The sequence below is a fragment of the Colletotrichum siamense genome, assembly GCF_013390195.1.
Source record: "Colletotrichum siamense strain Cg363 chromosome Unknown KSG_Cg363_contig11, whole genome shotgun sequence".
Taxonomy (NCBI): Eukaryota; Fungi; Ascomycota; class Sordariomycetes; order Glomerellales; family Glomerellaceae; genus Colletotrichum; species Colletotrichum siamense.
Window position 1 is genome coordinate 635,295 of NW_023501024.1, and position 19,302 is coordinate 654,596.

The 19,302-nt window shown below is 51.0% G+C and overlaps 1 protein-coding gene across 1 annotated transcript; it reads left to right on the forward strand.

Annotated features, from left to right (window-relative positions):
* Positions 1-6,181: 6,181 nt before the first annotated feature.
* CGCS363_v015035 (uncharacterized protein) lies at positions 6,182-8,008 on the forward strand (the record flags this gene model as incomplete). The annotated part of the gene is made up of 3 exons (XM_036646884.1): positions 6,182-6,385; positions 6,443-6,551; positions 6,678-8,008. 3 exons carry the CDS (start codon positions 6,182-6,184, stop codon positions 8,006-8,008), a joined length of 1,644 nt encoding a protein of 547 aa, XP_036487896.1.
* Between the last annotated feature and the right edge of the window lie 11,294 nt (positions 8,009-19,302).

A 19,302-nucleotide genomic window follows, 5' to 3' on the forward strand; every position in this document is an offset into this window, starting at 1 on the left:
AGCGCATAAAGGATGCTGAAATGCAGGTCCTTCTTGAGATTGCCTCGAGCCTTAAGGAGGCATGCACTTGATTGGTGTCTATCAGAAGCCCTAACCTTGTCTCCCTCTCCCTGCTCCCATTGGTTTGCTTTCTGTTATGTTTCTTCATTCCAATACACTAGTGAAAGAAATCTAGATATTCTTGGATACTCCAAACCACCTAACCCTTTTACTTTATTATCTCCTCCCTGAGGTAGGAGCATGACAGCATCAACTGAAATCGTCCTAGCCCTTTGGCTAGCAGGGGCTGTTACCTTCCTGTCCCTCTTGATCATCCCCCTGTGTATGACCTCATATTGGCCCCCTCCCTATGCGCGCGCCCGCTATGACCGCACACCACACCGCAACACCCACCCTGGCCTGCTGCCTAAATAGTAGCAAACGTTCTCATACAAAGCAGCCTGAGTAAACATTGATAGGATGACGACCCCGCCTGTTATATTGCCTCTAGGGAGCGTTTGCCTATGCATCACTAGTCCCTAGGCCCTGGCATAGCAAACTTTGCGTCAATGGGCCTGGTGGGCCCTGCCGCCTTCATCTCAACCCACCTTACCTTATTTCAGCTGGGTATCAACCTCTTTAGCCGTCCATCCCCTGCCATCCCCCCACTAGCCAGCATATCAATACGCAAACAATAAGCATCTACCTTATGAACAGCAGCCACCCCTTAGGCACAGCAACATGTCCACCGCCCCAGCCCGCGCCGTCCCAGCCCGCGACAAAGACCATCACGCGAGGGCTTACAACGTCCGAGTGCAGGAGTCCCCGGTCCGCGTAACGTGGTACCCCTTCTGGGCCGCCCCCCCTTTCTCCCCGGATCCGGCGTCATCAGCAGCAACCCCTCTACAGACGGCCGAAGCCTCCGGTGTCCTTACTAAGCGTTTCCCTATCCACAAAAGCACTCCCCTCTGGCCGCCATGAGGCATTGTCCTTCTTCGGCATCCTGCCACGATGGACGCCGCTGAGAGCTTCGCACAACGGTTCAATGATCATTATTGTGAGCAGCCAGGCTCCCAACAGGGACCTTCCCAGAGTGATGCGGATTGATTGGGGCCATGGATGTCGAGGGCAAGGCCGAATCCGTTTGCCAATCCACAGCCTAGCCGCTCTTCTCTAGCTGCGGCAAACTTGAACCTTTCGCACCAGACAGACCTTGGAGGGTTTCGTTACCCATGGCGCCATCGCCACCATCGTCGCCTACATCATCAACAACATCATCCGAAACCTTCGCTTTGGGAGGGCATTACCCCTCAGGGGCGTCGTCAAGGCGCTGGGAATCACGCCTAACACGGCCGCAATCCCTATACGCCCCGTTCCTGACAGCAACCGCAACAACAGCCCAGCTTCAACGCCAAGCAGAGTGCGAGCAACCTGCGATATGCAGCCGTGGGAGACATCCTCTAGCCGTTGGAATAAAGGGCTTTAGGGGTTATTCAACATCAGCTACGAGCTCCTACAAATAGCCGCTGCCACATACCGGGTCGATCAGGAATAAGACCTCCGCCTGGGATATCCTCGATCGGAGTCACATCACCGCATGCTTAGACTCCTCTAGGCATGGTATTATAGATACGCGCAAGCATATAGGTTTCCAAAGTATAATCTATTAAGAGGAGCTACGTAGTGAGACTCTAGATGAGCTTAAGGTTACGTAATGGACCTGGAGTAACGACAGGAAGGGGAGGGGAGAGACGGAGAAATGGGATAAGTGGGCAGTATGTGGAGGATTGGATGAAGGAAGAAATCATGTCATGCAACATAGGTATAACCTAACTATACTAGGTGAGATTTAATAAACTACTAGCGGCAACTAAATAGAAAAGGCCACCTCTCTAGGCATAACTAAAAGGAATTATACTCCTCCCCACAGTTCATGCGTCGATATAATGCTGGGAACTACTCTAATCGAGCTTAACATGAGGGCCTTGTCTAGGTAGCTAATTCTTCAACTTAAAGCTTATCTAGGTTTATGGACCTGTATGAAATCAACGCTCAGAGTTACTTGAATCCCCTCATGTGACAGGGGTAGGCGCTACCTCTACACCAGCATTTCGAGGTCTCTAGGTTCGAATCACAGCGTGGGACCCTGTTCTCCTATTGTGTTTTATTTTTTTCATTTTTTCTTTACTTTTGTTTCTTTCTGTTTCTTTCTTATAATTCTTTTGATTTAACAGCTACTCACCCTGAACTGGCAGGGACGTGCTTGGCAGCCACTCACTCTGAACTGGCAGTGACGTGCTTGGCAGCCACTCACTCTGAACTGGCAGTGACGTGCTTGGTAGCCACTCACTCTGAACTGGCAGGGACGTGCTTGGCAGCCACTCACTCTGAACTGGCAGTGACCTGCTTGGCAGCCACTCACTCTGAACTGGCAGGGACGTGCTTGGCAGCCACTCACCCTGAACTGGCAGGGACGTGCTTGGCAGCCACTCACTCTGAACTGGCAGTGACGTGCTTGGCAGCCACTCACTCTGAACTGGCAGTGACGTGCTTGGTAGCCATAGCCTTAGTTAGCTTCCTACGACTGAGATGAATAACATTTGTGTTAAATCTAGTATTAACAGGAGTTATTATATGGTTTGTAGCCGAATATACAATCAAACTAGAAGGATAGTCTACCTTAACATGTATTGTTACTAAGAAAGATAGATTACGTGAATTTTATTTTTCCTTTTCTTCTTTTTCTTTCTTTCTCTCTCTTGGTTTTTTCCCTCTCCGTTTCTCTTTTGCGTACGACGGTAATCTAGACTCAGTGTACTCAGTATCCTTGCAGCGAATTAATGCTTTAACAAGCAGTAAACATTACACTAGTAATCCGTAGCGAGACGAGGAGGCTGCTATAGCGGGCGAGCAGACAGCAGGAGAAGCATTGTTTAAGACCGCCCTAGTGACTTTGCAGCTGGAGTTGTTACCCGGGCGAGGTGTCTACCTTTAGGGAGTACCAGGGGATAGAGTTTAGGGCGTGTTTAGGGAGCAGTAGTTGTAGTTTGCTCTAATGAGGCGCAATCTCTCTCTCCCTTTCTCCCTCTCGCGCTTCTACCGCACGTATAGCTCTCGCGCACCCCTAGACTTGAACCTTAATCAGTGGCGGCAGCGGCGGCGGCGGCAGGATCTGTCTGTTGTTATGGGCAGGTGGCCCCTCGGATCAAGCCATGAAGCCATAGCGGTGTCTATCCGGGAAACAAGCCTTAGGCTTATTACTCAATACGCCTCTCCTAAGTACCTAGCAGGAAACGGGCGCGCGTATTTGAGAATAGTGGCTCTTTGGCGTCCTGCAAACCATCCATAAGGGTATCACGCTTATACTTTTAACATTGGCGTCCGCCTGATACTCACCCTCCTCCTTATAGCTTAACGCCTATATAAGCAGCCTGTATATAGTTATGTTAATAAATAGACACAGCAGCTTTTTCCCTCCTTTCTCCCTCCTTTTCTCCTTTCTCCCCCCTTTCCCCCTCCTTTCCCCCCTTCCTCCTAGCACTAAGACGCTACTATGCCTCTCTCGCCAGGTTCCCTCCCAACGAGCAGGGTCTCTCATACCTCGAAAACGGCTAGCCGAGAACCTACAGCTCCTACGGTCGACGTAAAGATGCCGACACCAGACCCCACACCGTCAATCAGCCCAGGTGCCGCCAACACAGCTAGCATATCACATGACACACCACAGAGCCCGAGGCAGCCGGCCAAACCGGCGTCCTCGGTCTCTGATCCTGTGGATTCCATCCTCCCATCATCCGAAGAGTCGCTTAACGCCGCGGACGTGTCTCAAGACGCCTGCTCCGGCTCGAGGGGGCGCGACAAGGAGGCCCCATTGTCCTTTGCGCGTGACCCCTACCTTCCCCATACAATGACGGCTGGTCCCCCAGGCCCCCCAAGCCCCTTAATTCATCCATACGTCCATCGTCCCACAGCACTACATGCGGCATGCTTCCAGGCGATGATGGTAACTATGCCCGTCCTCTTCTGCATGCCCTTTCCAGGTCCGCCGGTAATGCAAAGGCCTACTCTTTGCTCCAGGGGGGGCCAACACTCAGATGAGGCTTGGCTCAACAGTCGCGCGTCTGCACAGCCCCAGACGCCTTTCAACCTAACAGGCCCCACATCACCAGTACCCAGCCACAGCCCCCCTATGCACCCCATTCAGCGCAGGCCTGGCCCAGCAACTCCTCCTTTAAAAGGACGCTACCCCCATCTCTGTCATCAGAGGCCTAGTGGTCATAGTAGACAGGCCGTGGCCCGCTTTCTCCCGTCGGAGCACCGCCTACAACCGCTCACATACGGACACCACGAGCTCAACAGTCAATACAGAGATTCCCTACTAGCTAGGAAACTGCCCCCTTGCCCTCGCTGCGGCGCAAGATTCTACAAGGAGGACGCCCTGAAGGTACGCCTACATTGCCATTCCTTCTCATCTAAGGCCTATGCTCACTTAGCCTCTTAGAAACACGGCTGTCCTAGCGACGACATGCCAGCATATAGCAATATCAGCCTTGATACCTCATAGACTAGATGGATAATAAATAGTATGTGCCTACTCAGCCTCTTATATTTATCGGCGTGGTATTACGTGTTTCTAACTACGGTTGGAGATATCGTCGTCTTTTACTGAGGCAACCCCAGCATTATAATCTACCTATAAACAGCATCCCTCTTCTACATGAAAACGTTCCAGCGGCCTTATTCAACCGTTAAAGACGTAATGTAGGGTTAGTACATTCTCTTACCTAAGTGGATTGTAAGAATCTCCTCTGTGTACCTAACGACACCAAGTGCCCCTCAAACTAGGTCTGAGAACCTCAACCTTTCCTCTTGTTAAGCTGCTTTCTGCGCTATATCGCTTGTATCAGGAACGTTCTCCTCTACTTACCTAGAACCGCATGAGACGTCCACATACATCTCGGTCTGTGTGGTGCCTTATAGACCCGCTAGGCTCTATACATAACGAACCTAGCCCCTTGTCTATGCTTAACTGACATAGCTGCTATGTGATGTATGCACCGTCAGGCTATATTGCCCCTTGCTATCCCGTAGCTCCACGTCTCCGCCGTATGCCGTTATTCGTAGTTGATTCCAAGTGACTCGCATCGTCCGGCTGTAAGCCTTACGCCCCGTCCCAAACCCACCTTAGGGCCTCGATCGCATATGTCTTCGTATAGAGCCCTTCTAATACTCCACACTACTACAGCTATCCTTACCCTTGCGATATGTATTACTACGTTGAAGACTAGTGGTGTAAGTAAAAATGGAGCATAACACCAGAAATCCTAGGCAGGGGAGGGTATACTGCTATGTGTAGCATCTTGACTATGACCGCCGTTATCAAAAGTTCTTCAAACCGACCATTGCATCGAGGTTAGGTAGTTAGGGTTATGGTTAGGCAGTTAGGGTCATGGTTACGTTCGGGTTATGGGATATGAACACTCCGCTACCTACTACTCACAGGAATCCAACGCTACATACTTCACTAGAAATTTATCACTAATTAATAGTAGCTACTAGACCTACACGATGTACTAGGTATGGATGTACATGTTATAGACAGTGTACCATCACCTACCTCTTCTGTCGTCCTTATCCATTCCTACGTATCCTAAAAAGTCCCCTAGGTTTCTTCAATACATCATCAGGGCCTAGTCAGAACCTTACATGCATGTCATCTACACCAGTAGGAATCCACATCGCTGAAGGCATTTATAAGCACCCTTATGGTCACTGGACGTCCCCTACTACAGCTTCGGCGGGGCAGGGCTACTCGCCTATAATTACCTCTAATCCCCACACCTTATCCTATCACTCTTCATCTTCCTCTTTCCCTTTCTCCCCATAGGTATACACAAGTGTTGCACATCTGTACCTGACCATCTCGTTATACGCGCGCTAGACTTCGAAGCCCACCACAGACCAACGTCTACATACTTACCTTACAACAAATACACTATATCATCTATAGCAACTTCTCAAGATGTCACAAACGACAAGTTTAACGAGCGGTAAGCGAGCTAGTGACAAGCTTCTTATAGAGGCACGAGAGGCGCGTTATAAGAAAGCTAGGCGCACACAAGAGGCGGGTACCATCTGCAGTTTCAGCGAGAGAACCTCTCCCCGGGAACTCGCGCGTCCTTTCCTGCTTGCTGTAGCAAAGATGTCTACTGACGTGTTGGATACGAACTGGAGCCTTGGCACGAACCGGCCCCTCGACCGAGGCCACGTTGAAGATTTGCGACAGGTATTCAGGCGGGGTGCCCTTGAGCGGCGAGCGCCTGAGAATCGTATTGCCGTCCTCTGCACCGCTGAGGAAGTACGCCGCATGCGCATCGACGCGGTGGATGCCAACGGCCATGACGCAGTAGACAGCAGCGGAGAAGAATCATTCCTCAGATAGGCCGACATCAACCATAGAAAGGTTGAGTTAGTAGCTGGTCAGCATCGCGTGCAGGCCCTCCGGGAGTATGCTGCCGAGACACGGGCGCCTACGTCGGAGATTTGGTGGATGTGTGAGCTCTATGATAAAGGTGCGTGTCGCGAAAAGCCCTCTCAGCTCCCTCATCCTCCCGCAGCCTTGCTCAAGAGCGGGCGTATTTTATACGTCATAGTACCCTAGTTAGTTAAGGTAGCTAACAACAACCCGCCCACACAAGAACGCCTGCCGCATAGCGTCAACGTTGCGCTGAGAGCAAATCGAAGAGACCCAAGTCTACCAGACAACCACGGGCAGGTCTGGACCCAGCTTGCATCCGTCGCCCATGGCATTGAGGGAATCACTGGGGACGACCCCAAAAGCATGGATCACATGCTTGCGGGGGTCCTCCGACTCCATCGCGAGAAGCAATTCCCAACTCAAAGGCTTACTGCGTTGTGGAACCACCAGGGTTGGCGGTCTATCATAAACCGTTGGTGCTACGCAAGGGTCGGTCTCGAGACGTTTAACATTTCTCACTTTGAGTGGATCGCCACCCTTGGTATTGTTGAGTACTGGCTTGGCGCGCTTGACGAGGTGCTCGGCACCCTTGCTATACTTCCCGTCGACGAGAGGGTTCATATCACTGCACTCGACTGGAAGCGTTTATCAGCAAGCCTACGCCCCAACTGTTGGTCGACAAACGACGTTAAACGTCTTTTCTATACCCCAAGTAGAGAAGCCCCACGCGACAGGCGTGCTGAGCGACTTCTAACAACACTCAGCGACGAGGCGTACAGCTCCCTCTGCGACCACATCTCCCACTCGCCAAAGCTCCGTATCCCAGACTTGAGTCGCATTCTTCAATGCAGCAAGGTGGACATACGCACTGCCATCTGCCTGCTGTATCATGTCGTTGCCTGGATCGACCAAGATAGCGCTATAGCTATTAGCGAGGCCTGCGCTGATAGCAAGAACAAGCCTCTCATCCGAAAGTATTTATCACAAGCGCTGGATAAGCTCAAGATTGCCCAGGGCCGTGAGCTGTACCCGGCGATCGCCGCCGTCCGGCTACAGACACTCGTACTAGACTTCGCCCGGTATAATCTCGCAGAGTTCAACGCACCTGGCGCTGTGCCACCCGTTGAGCAAGACGTAGTGCGTGTCAATGATGCCACGTATAATAGGCGATTTCAATACGCGGCATGGGCTGGTCTTCTGCGTCTCGTGCGACGTATAACAGATGCTGATGGTGGACTGCTCCGCCCGCAATGGCAGGCTCCCGATATAGCGCAGTATACACAGCGTCAGCTGAGGGCCTCTACCGTCGTCTTCAACTTCTGCACCAGCCTTTCTAAGCTCGCCAGTGGACACGACCCAGCCGCCATAACCAAGCTTCGGTGGAACATACAGCGGGTAACGGCGCACTATCTTGGAGACACTGCAGAGATGAGCCCCTTCTACTTTCCTCTCATGGACAGTGCCCCAGACTATGATGAGGATGAGGGGGAGGATGATATCCTTTGTGAAGAGGATGTTATCTACCTGCGTACTTGTAATGAAGGGTTGTAGAGTTATAGTGATGCGTGTAATGCTAGAAACGTAGTAATTTCCGTTATAAGCGGGTGGATATATAATATAATATAATTCCTAGAACTAGTTCTCTGCCTATTGCCCCCCCCCCCCCCCCCCCCCCCCCCCTTTGGGTAGGTACGTACACTACGATCCTCCTACTGCCCCGGACGAAGCAAAGGCCAAAGTCACCTCATTGTATTTTATCGACTGTGGACCCTCTTATAGGTTGAGCTATAAAAACTTCCCCAACACTTATCTCTCTGCTTAGCCGTTCAGCTGCATAAAATCGACCATTGAATTTCTGAATTTGTCGAGAAATAGTGTCGATCAATAGGAACAACATCTATTTAGCTGTACCCCGCACATCTAAGTACTAGCGTCATCTAGCACTTGATGGGATAGGTACATATATAGGTACATATATCGATAGACATGCGTATTCCTCGTCTTAGAGGAGGAATCACGATCAGATAGATGTCTTATTACGTCAGCATTATCGCTCTCCAGAGCGGGAATCGCTAGAAGCTAGTTACCGTAGTGCTACTGTTATACATCGGTAGCGGGAATCCTAACGTTAGCAGCCGAATGTAACGCCGCTGATTGGCCGCATCAGCCGCCCCACCACGGCCCCGCTACCTTCCCGCTGGCCTCAGGGCAATTGATACTGTAGATTAGTACGACTTTCCCCGTAATCAATTGAGCACATAGCTCCGTAGTCAAGTGCCTTCTATTTGACACTTATAATCTAGAGGATCAGGGTTCGAACTCCAAAAAGTGATGCCGTTATGTGGTGAATTTTGGCGATAACTTCAAGAAAATCCAGCGCCTGTTGCCCAACCATGAATATGGGGCCGAGCTTTTGCCCTGCCAATAAGAACTTGCTTACGTCACTATCGTTGCGCGGATGCTAACGTTAGCCCAGGAACAACCGTCGCGCAACCCTGTCTTCCTAGGTAACGTTAGCCCTCCACGACGGTTGTGCTACGGTACCTTAACTACGGTACTGCTATTGCTAGTATGCCCTGGCTTACTAAGCTCCCTCCCGCTGCATCAGCCACCCCAACTACCATAGTGCTATATTATAGGGACCTGTTATTCATGTGCTTCTTGGTTAGCTGGTGGGGAGATAGGAATATTGAAATTTATAGAGGAGGGCTAAGCTCCTATATAAAGAGAATGGCCAGAGGTAGCGGCGGTAAACGAAGAGGTATTCTCTTCTGCCCTACCTAACGCCCCTCCTTCCCCCCACTAGCAAGCACCCTTTGGTTGTCTCAACCTTAGGGTCCCTCAAGAAAACTCTCCTCTACCTCGGCCACTACCCGTAACATAGTTTCCATGTAATCCTCCTTAGCCCCTTGTGACATATCAGACACATATTCATCTTCCCTTTCAGGGACGTTCTCCACCCTAGCTATTTCCTTCCTCCCTTCTAACTGTTCTTTCGTAGTTTGCCGCTCGGAGGCGTACCTTTGTGACTGCTCTATAACTCTGACGGGGCAATATGTAGAAACAGAGTGACCTGTATAGCTTGACTTGACCCCAGCTGTTTGTAGAGTTACGTCCGGCGCATGTTGATCCACGGCGTCGTCAGTGTTGATCTGCGGCTCCGTGTCACTCTCGCTATCGTCTTCGGTTTCCGAGTACTCGTCTTCGCCAGGAGGTAACATTCCCAGCAGGCCCCCCGATTTGCGGCCGAAAAGCTCAGCTGCCTCAGCCCCCCAAACCTCTGGCTTCTTCACCTCGCTGATATCAGCAAACACAGTTGTGAGTGCCGGCCTATCCTTGAACAATGCCAGTTAGCCGATGATGTATTGGCTTCCGATCTCTCTTCGCACTTACAGCTCCATCGGTTCCACTAGCCCCATCACACCACTCTCTCAGGTTAGTGGTGATTAAGTCGTCAGAGCTGATGCTACCAATGGTCGGATCGTCGGACATCGCCTCCGTTGTTTCCGCTGAGGGGTAAAACTTAATACACCCGATCATATGCGGTCCAAATCGCTCTGTAATATCCCCTCTTTTAACGAACCTCATGATGTGATGTAGCGTCATGCCGGCAACGATCGCAACAATCTTATCAGCACCACCATTATCCACTCTTTCAAATTCGTGCTCTGATACCTGTAGCAGTCCAAATAGTTTCGCTGGAGTAGGGTCGAAGTCGTCGACCACAGGATCGTTGCCCATAGCAAAGACCAGCGACCCGGTCATGTTCGAACTTTGGCCTGAGTTTTCGAAAGGCTCGTTGTGGGAGGTTTCAGAAGTAATGCGTACTGTTTGAGGCAAACCCTTGGTGTATTGAAGTTACCTAGGTACTGCCGCCTGAGTCAAGCGAGCCACACCTCATGTCGATGTGAGATCGCGGACGGCAGCTCAATGTAAGATATCTGAAATCTCGTATGCAGGAAGCTTAGATGTTCTAGCAGGGTCAAGCCACGGCAATACCTCCAATTAATCTTTTTCTTTTTCTTTTTCCTTTTTAGGGTTATTTTTCTCATTATCCCTCTTTCGCGTTATCCCGCGCCCTAAGCCCCCCTCAACGGTAGACCTAAGACGCGTAGATAGAGCCTGTGGCGTGCTTAAACATCATGCGAGCATGCGTAAGTACTGACATATAAGTATATATGGCTTTATAGGTCGTCATATCAAGCCCTGGGAATGCATTCAGTGTCCACACGTCCCTCCTATAGCTACGCACCTTGTTGTCCTGGAACGAAGCCGTGCTGTGGCGCTACTACGAGAATAATTATATCCCTTATTAATAGTTATCTACGTACTGCTTACCTAACTATCTACTAGTATACTATTTATCTATATCTTATAACACTCTTCAAAGCTTAGTGTAGTAGAAGCGTGTTGTCCTCAGAGGATACTCGGTGGCTATAAGTCTATCTAGTACTAGAAGGTAAGCTGTGTTATGTAGGCTTCTATAACCAATCCTAAGCAGTACTGCATCGTGTATTCGCGCGGGCGGCGTCGAGGGCGTTAAGGCGAAGTTTAGCCATTTGCTACTTGAGTTTCCAGAGCCTTTGCCTTCAAACCCTTAGCAAGGGGCTTCGCACGGCTCGTAATAAGACATAATCAGTCGGTGCTAAGGTACCTTGGCCAGAAGAACACAAAGCCCTGTGACCAACAGTCTTAGGTCCTATAGGCATATCAACAAGTCTCTGATTTCTTACACTGCCTTCTAAGCAAACAACACCATGTTTGGTGTGGGGAAAAGGGGTTAGATTAACACAAAAACATTGCTTATAAAAGCTGGCCCGTGGAGGATTCTACCAGCAATCCGGTTACCAAGCCAAACCTACCTAGGCTATAACCTAGAGCCTGACTTCAGATAGAACCGAAATAAGTCTGAAATAAGTTAGTGATTCACGCTGGCTGTGAAGAGACGTGGATGTGAGGACAGGTGGGGGCTACAAAGCAATCTCCGCCCCTTATTATACGTAATGCCCTTATTATACGCATTTGATCCTACTAGTTGAGTTACTCGGTGATGTTGTTACATACTTACCTATACAGAGAAGCAATACGGTCTACCACAATGTCGTACATATGACCTTACTTTAAGCAAGTAAAGGGTGGCCAGCGTTAGGTGACCAAGTACACTCGTCGCTCTAGCAATTCTCACCCCTGTTAGGCCTCTAGTTAAACTGCTTTTATTACTAGATGAATGAATGTTCGAGTATAGGATGAACAGGACCGAGCATGTTGCGGAAGTTTCGAGCCCACCCAGTATGGGGCTTTCAACGTAGGGGGACAAGCAGTAAAAGCACCTCGGTTGGTGCCCAGTCCAGTAGCAGGTTCGCAGTATACAAACCCAAGGGTCCGGAATAACTGCCCGCGCCGACCCCAACTCGCCATACCATTGTGGCTGTCAGCCACGTTGACGATAGCTTTGTTGCCAGCAAGGTCGACTGCCTCGCCCGCGTGACTCACGAGCGAGACACGTACCAGAGATGACTTCACAAGGTCTTCAGCCATGGAAAAGCTTGTCTTGGCCACGCACTTAAGACGCCGCTCGCGCGGAGCCTCGAGCCCATTCCTCCCCAACCAAATCACCTAGGTTCCTTCACGATGTGTTCCATCCTGCCCGATCCATGGGGTCTCATGCGGGAGGGCTTTACCCGACGCACGCCCCAAGACACCAAGATCGATACCAAACCGCAGGGCCAGGCTTGCGGCGATCAGCAAGACGACTCCCTTCAATGTGCAGAGCCCTAGGGACCAGATAGCTACAGCCAGGTCCTGCCTCGAGGCCCTAGAGGCCAACCTCAGTGGCCACAGCGCGGAGGCTGCCTGCCTGCCTGCCTTGCCGAACCCTATCGCTAGACGACGTGGACGCGTTTGCTGCTGATCCTGGCATTTGCGCCTACTTTGACGACGTCGAACAGGACCGAGCATAGAAAAAGTATGAGCGGGAAATAATAGACTGGAGTCCACGGCAGAATAGTGGTGGATTATGAGACCGACATCTGGGGATCAGCCCGGCGGGCTGCACAGGCAGCCAAGCTGATGAGTCTACCCTAGGAGTGGTAGCACCTGCCTCGTTATTAATAAAAACAGGCACTGGGATAGGGCCTGACCCGACTCCCGGGGCATCCCCGCTACCCGGTCCAACCTTACTGACCTTGCCCCGTGAGAACAAACGCCCGAGGCGGTGAACATAGCGAAAACTACGTGCATAGGCCTTACCTTACCTAATACCAGCTGCAAAGAAGAAAAATGAGAAGGGAAGAAAGATTACCTAATCCTACAAACCAGCATCTCCTCTTACCGCGCAGGCAAAGTCAAGGGTCATCTCATCCACCACAACGCACAAGAATCCACCTACAACCCGCGTCTTTCACACGACAGCCCCTGCACCTAGTTCGTCCCTTCTCGCAGCATCTCTAGGGACAGCTATATCATAAGTGAGTAGTTGCAGAAGAGGCCCAGCATACAGAACACGTGCGTTGGGGCCAGGCGAGGTAGGAGCAACTGCAGGCCTACCTTCCAGCCTTGGAGAAGCATAACTAAATAAGATCCTGGAGCGCCATTCCATTTCTCCCTTAACAAAACCAATCATAAAACAGCACCTCCCTAACAGCGCCTCCCCCCCTCCCCCCCTCTCTCCCTCTCTCCCTCTCTCCCTCTCTCCCTCTCTCCCTCTCTCCCTCTGTTTTTCTAAAATGGAGAAAATGTCGGTTCGCGACTCATGGGCGGAATATCGCCATCACGCCAAGACTGTGGTAGGGTGGATTGCTGATGCCGGCAGTCGTTTGAACGACCCAAACATCTCATCAAAGGCGCCCCAGGCTATAGATTCACCCCTCTTCGCCGAACTCGTGGGTCGCCACTGCGCCACCGCGGGGGTTCTGATGCCGTCGGAGGTCGCCATGTCAGCCCGGCATTGCCTTGCCGTCAACGAACGTTTTGAGGCTTGGGTCGCCCATCAACGTGGACACCATAAGCCGCCCGTGCCGAAGAGGGAGGACGAGCCTCATCCCTCACTCGACGCCAAAACCTTCAGACTCATCCTCAGATACTTCGAAAACGCACAGGGGCGTACGGCAGAGGCCGCCACATCCCCATCGGCGCCGCCACAGTCTATGCAGCAACAGCCGAAACGCGACAGTGGCGCCTTCCACAGCGTTCCCCTCGGCGTCTACCTCCTGTTCAGCGATATGGATGATATCCGACAAAACATCAAGCGAGTGTGGGAGGGGTACCGCGCAAGGGAGGTGTCTCTCCAAGCAGCGGCGGTCCTGACCCACAGTGCCTGGGAAGCCGTCGAGGCATTCGACGGAGCAGCCACATCTTTAGGAGCTCCGCCGACCCATGGGGCGAAGATAGGCTCGCTGTATCTCTATCTCGCCCTTAATGAGATGAACGGACGGCTCGGCAGGACTGTCCGTCAGGTCAACGACATGATGGACCGCTACAACACGTCAGGTTTCCAGCCAAGCCCGGAGCTGCAGGCCTGGGTCATGAGAGATGTGAGCCGGATGTTGTTAGATACACGTGGCTGTTCTGACGAAAGGCCACTTGGGGTCCGGCTACACCCTGACCTCCAACGCCTCATCCCCGAGTTCAAAATTCTCCTCTGGCTACGTAGGGTGTCAGGACAAATCCCCCGTCAACCCCACCTGCAGCGGTTCCTCGACCTACTTACGGTACACCTCAGCCGTGAACCCGAGGATTCAATGCAGCTCATGACGTTTATCTTTGCATGCTCCACGATCTTGGATATCCATAAGATCGACCTGGTGATCCCAATGGCGTACTGGGAGATGAATGTCGCAAGGTACTCGCTCCGCGAGCAGCAGCACAGGCCAGGCGACTCGCCTAACGTTCGGTCGCTGAAGGAGACGCACAGTCTGCTACGTCAGTGGGTTGATCCTACTATCTTCTTTCCAGGGAAGAGCACTATCACTATCAACCCAGTACTCTCAGGTCTGGTTACATACTTGCTTGCTGAGACGCAACATGCACTCCTTGTTTTGGAGGTGAGTCTCTGCACCTGCCCTAGCAACTCCCCTTTTCTTCCCCCCCATCTCTCCTCAGTGAATTCCTAACAAAGCATTAGGCTGAAGTCCCAAGCCCTACCCTAAACCTACGATACCTGTGGGAGTCGTACATTAGTACGTCGGAGAAGGGCCAGCTTGACTGTTTGGGGCGACCCGCGCCCCATCTTGAACATCGTTTCGGCCTGCTCGCGAAGGATTGGGAGGAAAAGGAGGAGGCACTGGCCGCAAGCGACATGCGTAAGATGGGTATTGATGGTCTGCTTGAGAAGGTCGAGGAGGAGGTGCAGATCATCCTTCCCTTCTCACTCCAACTCACTAATCTTTCGAGAGTGTTATGATCATTATAACGCCGCATTCTAGGGGTCTATATATACCCACAGGAATCAGATTGGAGGGTGGATAGGACATAACAGCATTCCGGACCTACTACGGTTAGCCTAATAGATCTTATATATACTAGGCTTCAGAGCTTATACAAGGGGATTTACTTGGCTTTTAAGAGGTATAGTGGTATGTGTGTAGATATGTATATGTGTATATGTATATGTGTGTATGTGTGTGTGTGTGTACTTAGTTGAGTGTGTAGATTACAAAGTAATATTTCCCGCTTATTTCGTGGAAAATATTCCTTGTGAAGTTTTGTATAGCCAAATGAAACATGAGGACTCTTCTTCTCCTCTATCCCAAAGCAGGCTAGTCTCCTTGACCATTACATACTTGGATGAGGGTAACGATGGCAACCAGCTCTTGGAGCCATTCACCATGCTTCTTGTTGGATATCCTGTTGATCTCCCTCGCGTTATTCTCATCCTTCAGGTTCTCAGCCATCCATTTGGAATCTCTGCTTGGCTCGACGGAGAGCTTGGTTCTCAGGGTCTTCCGAGGGCCTGATGCGTGGCATGAGGAGGAGGAGGCCCACATACGCCATGGGGTTAGCCATATAAGGTAGGTTACGCTGTGACCCTCAACACATTTACCCGTCAGAGTCATACAGCAGGCAAAAGCGTGGGCCTCCAGGCGGCAAACTACGAAAGAGAAGTCAGAAGGCCAAGAATGATCCACGTTTTGCGCTGTTGTCCATTCCATTTCATCCCACCCTCCTTTGCTTTTGTCCCCCATTATTATAGCAGAAGCAAGAAAGAATAGGAAAAGGGGATGAAGGTAAAATGTGCAGCTGTTGCATGAAAGGGGAGAAGCAAACAAATTTCACATATATTGGTCATCAGGACAAGCAAACTTGAATACGTTTGTTGAATGCTACTGGCGCCTTGGCCTTTCCCGGGTACCTAACAGGGGCATCGCATTGTTCTTCCCTGAAAGGAAGCCGGACCCCAAACAACTTCCCTGTCCACTTCTATGCTTTCAACAAAGGCATGTTACACGGGCCTACAGGGTCAGGAGTTGAACCATTTAAATTATGAATAATACCAAGGAACCTAACCCCCTCCCTGACCTACGTTCCGTGTTACCTATGCAGGGGGGGGGGCTTTTTGCGCATGACCACGTTGCTCCTTTGTTACCCCTTCCCTCGTTGTAGCCCGTCCTGGAAAAAATCCTGAAAACGCGCCGCTTCTTCCACCGCTCTACCCTTGAAGATGAATGGGATAGTGGAGACGCCAAGGGGGCACCATAGTAGCAACATCCTTCAGCCCGTCTGTAGGTTGTATCGAGGCCACCCTTGAGGATACCCGCGCGCTGATGAGGCCCTATCTATGTACTAATGGTGCCTTCGTCTTTGATATCTCTTGCCTCAGAAGACTAGCTGATGGCCCACTCTTCCAGCGCTGATAATTGATTCCTTCCCTTTTCAAAGCGCGCGCGCATACCTACACACACACACACACCCTATCTCTTTCTCCTCCATATCCGCCACCCCCACTCCCCTTTTTATCTTTGTTTTTGTTCTTTTGTTTGTTTCTCAAAGAACACTGCATAGCCCTACTGATAACATGGACCTATCGGCCTCTCCTTGTGTGAGTGCCTGAATCTTCTATATCTATAACTATCCCCTAATACCACAGGCATAGCCAACGTAGGTAAAGTCCAACTGACCCCAAGGCCAAGGAATTCTCAGGCTATAACCCGGCAGCTAGCCGCCTCTCCCTTCCGCCATCAGCAGCAGCCCCACCAACACACAAACACTCAATCACAATGGCTCCAGGCCATCCCTCCCCAAGCCGGTCCAACAAGGAACCCCTTAGCAGTGGCGACCGCTACAGACTATGGGCCAAGAACAACCCCAACAGCAAGACCGAGCTGTGCTCCATCGTACGCCTGCCCAACGACGTCATCCTTGGGTGGGCTGATGACCTCATCGATATTGTGAAGGACGAGGCGCGCAAGAAGGGTGATGAAGAAGATCGCAAAGAAGAGGAAAAACATGCCGCCTACGAGCCACACAGCCTCGCCGCTGCCAGCAAGCCGAAGCCTAAGCCAAAGACCCAAACAAATACCCTCATGTCCACAGGCAGCCGCGTCCCCGAGGACGAGCTCATGATGCCAAGCGATAACAGCATCCCACAAGGTCACAACCTATTCTATCAGTCTGGGAAGGTCACCCCGGAATACGTCATTTCTTGCGAGGGGTTTCGTGATGCCAATAGGTTGCCCCAGGTCTACTTCCCACTCATCGTCCCAATTCAGAAAGACTGGCAGGACTACGTCATTGACGCCGACTGTGATCCCTTGGAATCCAAGAACCCATACAAATACCAGCGCGAAGCCCATGAGGTCAATTTCCACCTCTTTATCCAGGACAACGCTGAGGCTGTCCAGGATAACGCCCACCCTATCCAGGATAGCCCTCAGTCTACCCAAGACAGCTCTATCGCTGTTACTAGACGTGTCCACAAACCCTTTCTCGACATTATAACCAGCAGTAACACTGGATATTCCACAGTCCAGGACTACTGTCGTGCCTCATTTGATGAGACGCAGAGATCTGTGAGTCCCCCAGTCTAGGATATCCCCTCCCCCTTCCTTTCGTTTGCTTTAGCCTAGAGTTCCTAACCATACCAACCCGGCAGTCTGGATACAACGTCATCTTCGTCCTTGACTGCGATGAGGACGTGCGTTCACTTCCGGTAATTGAGCCGCCACCTCAGGCCCTGTCTACCTGGCTCCAGTGGTTCGGTTCTGACACCACGTCGTAAGGATAGTCCTACGTAGGCTAGAAGGGAGGGCACATCGGTAGGGAGGGTGGGAGAAGGTGTCTGTCTTGGGATGGATATCCGAAAGTAAATGATCGGACGGATAGAAAAGGAGTTAGGTACTTATTTAATCGCTAGCACACCTGATCCTGTCTGAAGAACATGAGTTATAGCTCTCTACCTTAGGCAATCTCCTGCCATTGCAACTAGTGGTCTGATATGTCTAGCCCGCTAGACCTATATTAATCGCCCTTTAATCTAAAAGACTTTTTTTTTCTTTTCCTTTCTTTTCTTTTTCCTTTTTTTTTTTTTTTTCTTTACCTTTTTTTCTCCCCTTTTTCTTTCCTATCATCTTTCACGTACATCAACAGTATCGTCAACTACCCTAGACATGCTCACTCAGTACTAGACGTTAGCCTCAGGAGATAAAGGTGGACTCTGAGCTTCTTAAGACATCCTCTCCTCAAACCCTGCTGGTCCCTCGCTACACAGCCTATCCCACCTTGTATGTTATGAATAATGTTGCGCTGAGGTACTGTCTAGAGGCTTCCCTTCACTTAGGACTACAGGTCCACGGCCTCAGTCAGTGGGGGGCCTGGTTACATCGGACCTAGTTATATGTGATGGGCCAAACTCCGCAATATCCTTCATAAGGCTGTAGAGGCGGCTTTATATAGGCAGGATGCTAGGCGCCTACCTAGAAACCACACGTACGTAAGCAGTGCGCGTATGTATCCAACGCCCACGCGCGTACTCATGCGGATTAGCAGCGTTCTTCTTAGAAATCAACATCAAATCAACATCCTGCAGCTGTCCTTTTGCCGCGCCCTGCACTTTGTTCCTACACATAACCACCCCCCTTTTCATTACTTACCTTAAGGCAGGTATGTAAGTACGTACATACCTAGGCACCTAGGTACGTATCTATGCCTGCACGGGCCACAACGTTTTGCGAGAACTGTTATGGCCCGTGCTCCCCACCCACCTCTATGCTCTACCTTACCTAGCTTGGTATACATTTGGAGGTCTTGCTTCTGATTCTGTGGTATCTGCTCTAGATCTCTCCCTAATTATTGAAGCTAATCCTAGCGGTTCTAGCATCTAATAGAGCAGGCGGACCGAGGGCCCTTTCCCAGAGCCTGATACGTATTACTACCGAATCTACCGATGCTGAACGGCAGTTGCGATACACAGCTGTTGCGCTTGACGGAATCGGTATAAGGCCCCGTGGTCGTGATTTGGTTTGGTTGCGGGTAGGAACCATTTGGGGGAAGGTGCTATGAGATGATGCGCGGCCCTTCCCGAGTTTAATTTGCTGGAGCGTCTGGGTGGGGGCGTGGGCATCAGATAATATAACGCTATAACTCGGGTAGTGAACGGGGTGATGAAGAGGATGCTGAACATTTGTAGGTGCGTAAGGGGAGTGGTGAGCGAATCCGCTTCGAACGTGTTTGTCACCGCGGTGGAATCCACGCTAATATATAGACTACCGGGGGGGGGGGGTAACCGGCTCTGCTGCTTCGCAGACCTCAGATGTAGGGCTAATGGTCAATCGATTAGTATAGGAACAGTGAAAGACTGGAGCTCCTTTTGTAAATCAAGTGATCTCTCACCTGGAGATACAGGTAATGAG